This window comes from Quercus lobata, chromosome 4 (assembly GCF_001633185.2).
Source record: "Quercus lobata isolate SW786 chromosome 4, ValleyOak3.0 Primary Assembly, whole genome shotgun sequence".
NCBI lineage: Eukaryota > Viridiplantae > Streptophyta > Magnoliopsida > Fagales > Fagaceae > Quercus > Quercus lobata.
This window is the reverse complement of record NC_044907.1, coordinates 70,306,255-70,310,732: the sequence shown is the minus strand read 5'-3', so window position 1 is coordinate 70,310,732 and position 4,478 is coordinate 70,306,255. Positions and strand designations below refer to the sequence as shown.

General features: G+C 43.4%; 1 protein-coding gene across 1 annotated transcript; it reads left to right on the top strand.

Moving 5' to 3' along the window:
* Positions 1 to 440: 440 nt before the first annotated feature.
* LOC115985716 lies at positions 441 to 2,189 on the top strand. Its single transcript, XM_031108629.1, has 2 exons — positions 441 to 752; positions 1,668 to 2,189. The coding sequence occupies exons 1-2, from the start codon at positions 441 to 443 to the stop codon at positions 2,187 to 2,189; spliced, it is 834 nt and encodes a 277-aa protein (XP_030964489.1).
* Positions 2,190 to 4,478: the final 2,289 nt, after the last annotated feature.

Below are 4,478 nucleotides of genomic sequence, written 5' to 3'. Positions count from 1 at the left end.
AGCAGGCATTCGAAAATCTAAAGTTGTATCTTTCATCTCCTCAATTACTCAGCTCATCCAAGCCAGAGGAAGAGCTCTATCTATACTTAGTCGTCTCGCAAGCCACTGTCAACGCGGCTTTGGTAAGAGAAGAGGATAGGTCACAAAGACCCGTTTACTTTACAAGCCGAGGGTTTCGAGGAGCAGAAGAAAGATACCCCCAGATGGAAAAGCTGGCATTTGCATTGGTGATCGCAGCACGAAAACTCAAACTGTATTTCCGAGCACATACTATTGTTGTTTTGACGGATAAGCCTCTGAGAAGAGCCATGAGTAACCTCGAAGCTACAGGACGGATGGTGCTGTGGGTAGTCAAGCTAAGTGAGTTTGATATACGGTACCATCCATGTACAACTATAAAGGGATAGTTGGTGGCTAACTTCATCACCAAATTCACTCTCATGAAAGGCCAGAGGGCAGAAGTGGTTCCACAGTGGAGCGTCCATACAGACAAATCTTCAAATAAGCAAGCAAGAGGGGCTGGTGTAGTACTCCACACCCCGGAAGGAGATAAGATTAAGTGCATGATCCGCCTGGACTTTCCTACGACCAATAATGAAGCAGAATTCGAGGCTTTAGTGGCAAGATTGGACCTCGCAAAAGCAGCAGGAGCTGAAAACATGGTTGCATACAGCGACTCCCAAGTCGTAACCAGTCAGATTAATGGCAACTACGAATGCAAGAACGAAAGGATGAAGAAGTACCTTAAGGAGGTGAAGGGTCGAATTGGTAGTCTCCAAATCAAATTCGTTCAAATCCCAAGGGAGGAGAACAAATGTGCCGATTGAATAGCTAAGGCCACCTTAGCATAATACATGCTCGTCCCCGATCAAGTACTATCCTTGGTCCAAATCTCTTCACTTATAGATGAGGTTATGAGTGTGCAAGAGATAGGTTCTGAAAGCAACTGGACCACGCCATTAGTCTTCTACCTAAGAAACGGCATGCTACCAGACGAGAAGGATGCCGCTAGAAAATTAAAGGTCCAAGCATCACGGTTTGTTCTAATAAAAGACGTCTTATACAAAAAAGGTTTCTCCCGCCTATACCTAAGGTGTTTGGGCACCAAGGAGGCAGATTACATCATGAGAGAGGTCCACGAGGGGATCTGCGGAAACCACTTGGGGGCACGATCGTTGGTGAATAAGCTGATTTGAGCAGGATACTATCGGCCTACTATGCAGAAGGACGTGCAAACTTATGTCAAAGCTTGCGACAATTGCCAGAGATTCGGCAACATCATCAGACAACCGTCCGAGGAACTCACCCCCATAACGACCCCGTGGCCGTTCGTCCAATAGGGATTAGATATCATAGGCTCATTCCCAATAGCAGTCAGGCAGCTAAAGTTCCTAGTAGTTGGTATTGGTATCGACTATTTCACCAAATGGGTGAAAGCAAAAGCCTTAGTCACTATCACGGAAAAGAATATTCAGAGTTTTGTTTGGAATAACATCATTTGTAGATATGGGATACCCAAGGTGCTTATCTCAGACAATGGAAAGCAGTTCAACAACAGCACATTTAGAGACTTTTGTTCGGAACTAGGAATCAAGAACCACTACTCGTCACCTGCCCACCCACAAGCCAATGGACCGGTTGAAGTTACAAATTGATCCTTGCTCAAGATCATCAAGACTCGGCTTGAAGGGGCAAAGGGCATATGGCCAGACGAACTACCAAGTGTTTTATGGGCATACCGAACAACAGCAAGGACACTTACGGGGGAGACACCATTTCGACTAGCATACGGAAGCGAGATAGTCATCCCAGCAGAAGTAGGGCTCACTAGCTACCAAGTGGAGAACTATGATGAGAACAAGAATGATGAAGCTATACGCCTACAGCTTGACCTGGTAGACGAGGTCTGGGCAACAGCTGAGCAAAGGTTGACACGATACCAGAACCTCATGGTGAGACACTACAACTCCAAAGTCAGACACAGAGACTTCCAGGTCAGAGACCTTGTTTTGAGGAAGGTAATGGGTGCCGCAAAAAATCCTACCCAAGGAAAGCTTAGCCCCAATTGGGATGGACCTTACAGAGTTACATCATGGCAAAAGAAAGGCACCTATCACCTTGAGACGCTAGATGGGCGGGAATTGCAACATCCATGGAACGCTAAGCACCTACGGAAGTACTATCAGTAAAGATGACGACATGGAGAGCAACATCCACCAAACCTCCAGTTTACTTTTAGTTAATTTTTGCTACATTTTCCAGTTTTTCAGTTCACTATTTAGACAATTTACTTTTGCTACAATTATTTTTAAGTATCTTTTTAAGCTTCTTCTTGAGAATTACTCTCCTACGAATAAATGACTATATAATAAGAGAAGTATTCGGATATGACTAGTGTGTTTTTTGTAAGAAATTTTATCAAGTTCATAAAGTGGATGAATTCATCCCAGGAGGGTGAAAATATTAGTCCAACAAATGGACAAGTCTATTACGAAGTCCAATGAAATGGACAGTTCATCCCAAGAGGATAGGATATTCTAAAGTCCATGAAAAGGACAAGTTATTAATCAAGTCCATAAAGTGGACAGATCCATCCGTGAAGGATGGAATAACTATAATCCTTCTGGATGGTTCATCCCAGGATTCAACCAAGAAGGATAAAAATTATTAAGCTCCTACAATGGACGGATTCATCCAGGAAAGATGAAATGTTATCAAGTCCATAAAATAGATGGGAGCATATAAGTTAGAATCAAAGGCTTCTAGCCCACACAATGGACGAGTTCAACAAAACGGACCCGTTATAATCATGAATAAAATATTAAGCTAGTAGATAAGCGTAGAAAGTGGACGGATTTAAATTATAAAATCCACAAAGTGGACGGACACCATTTAGAAATTCAAAATAAAGCCCATATAGTGGATGGATCCAACTTATGATTGGATTAATGTTGCCAGACTCATCCTAAAAAGATGATAACTAGTTAATATTGAGGACGGATTCAACATAAAGTTGGATTAGTGTTACTAGTCCCTAAGTGGACAAACTCATCCTAAAGGACGGACCCAACTTACTGTTGAATGTTCCTCACTAGTCCGCAAGTGAACGGGCCCTCTTGAAGAGGATAATTATAAGATCCCTATAATAGACAGGTTCAATGTAAAATTAAAATTGACACTACACATTCATCAGAGGACGGATCCATCTAAAAGATAGTTGTTGTTTGATCACTAACTACATGTTTAAGGTCATAAAAGTAGTCAGACTACAGAATAAGTAAATATTACTTAAAGCCCTTAAAGGGAAATGTTTTACATGCATGATGAATAAGTTAAAATGTTGTTCCCTAAATAGTTACAATTCCATAAATAAATAAATTACTGATGAGGGGGGGTGTTTTCAACATTCTCAGGCTGACGGGCATCACCCTCGACGGGCTGAGCTGGGCTTTGAATAGGAGCTGACTCTACGTCGCCAAGAGCTGCATCATCAGCAAACAGATACTCCGTACTTTCAGAGGCAACGGGCTAAGCAGTGGCTTGGGCTTAGGTATCAATGTTGAGTTGAGAAAAGTCAAGGTCAGGATAGGCTTTCTTGGCCTGACGGATAGCGTCATCGAAGCCGTCTGCATAGGAGGTTCTGAGCTCCTTTAGGAGGGCGTCAGAGTCGCGATATTCACGGATCGTAGCCTCCTTTGCTTGAAGGAGTTGGTCCTTGGCATCTTTGATCTCTTTCTCTTTATCCTCTAGGAACTTTCTCAAGGTCTCCATATGTTCCTCAAGTTCTTCCTTGGCCTTTTCCATGCCAATTTTCCAAGCCTTAAGATTGTTCAACTCATCCTCCGTCTCGTTGGCCCTCGCCCTTACACGGTCCAACGTCGTCTCGTGGTTTAGGCACCATCCCATCAATCCCTTCATCATCACCATCGCCTGAAAACAAAGGTGGGTTAGTGACAGAGGTAAGTGGATTGGAAGGATAGTGTATGGACGGACATGACTTACCTGAGCAATACAAAAGAGTCCCATCTCCCCCCATGGCTTCCATAGCATGGTTGCTTAAGTCCTCATAGTCCTCGGACGTTATAATGGACGAAAGTTTCTCCAAAACATATTAAGAATCCTTACGGAGGAGGACAAGTGGCTTTTCTTGGGTAGTAGATGGACCCTTCAAAAAACCCTTTCCCACTCCATGCTTGGCAAGGGTAACCGTCTTCTTACTCTCAGCCTTTAGTCCCACGACGAGCTCCAAGATGGTTTTGGGCTTCTTGGGGAGACAACCTTGCTTTTCCGGCAGCTTTCTTTTTTGTGGATGGGTTGGATGAACCCGTCTCCTTAGGGAGTTACCATTCCACCTCTTTCTTTTTAGCTGCCTGTTGTTTGATGACAACCCTTCTCTTGGCAGCATCCATTTCTACACAAAAGGAAGACAAATGGTTAGAGTGAAATAAAGTATTAAGAAACCCAAAGATAGGGTGACA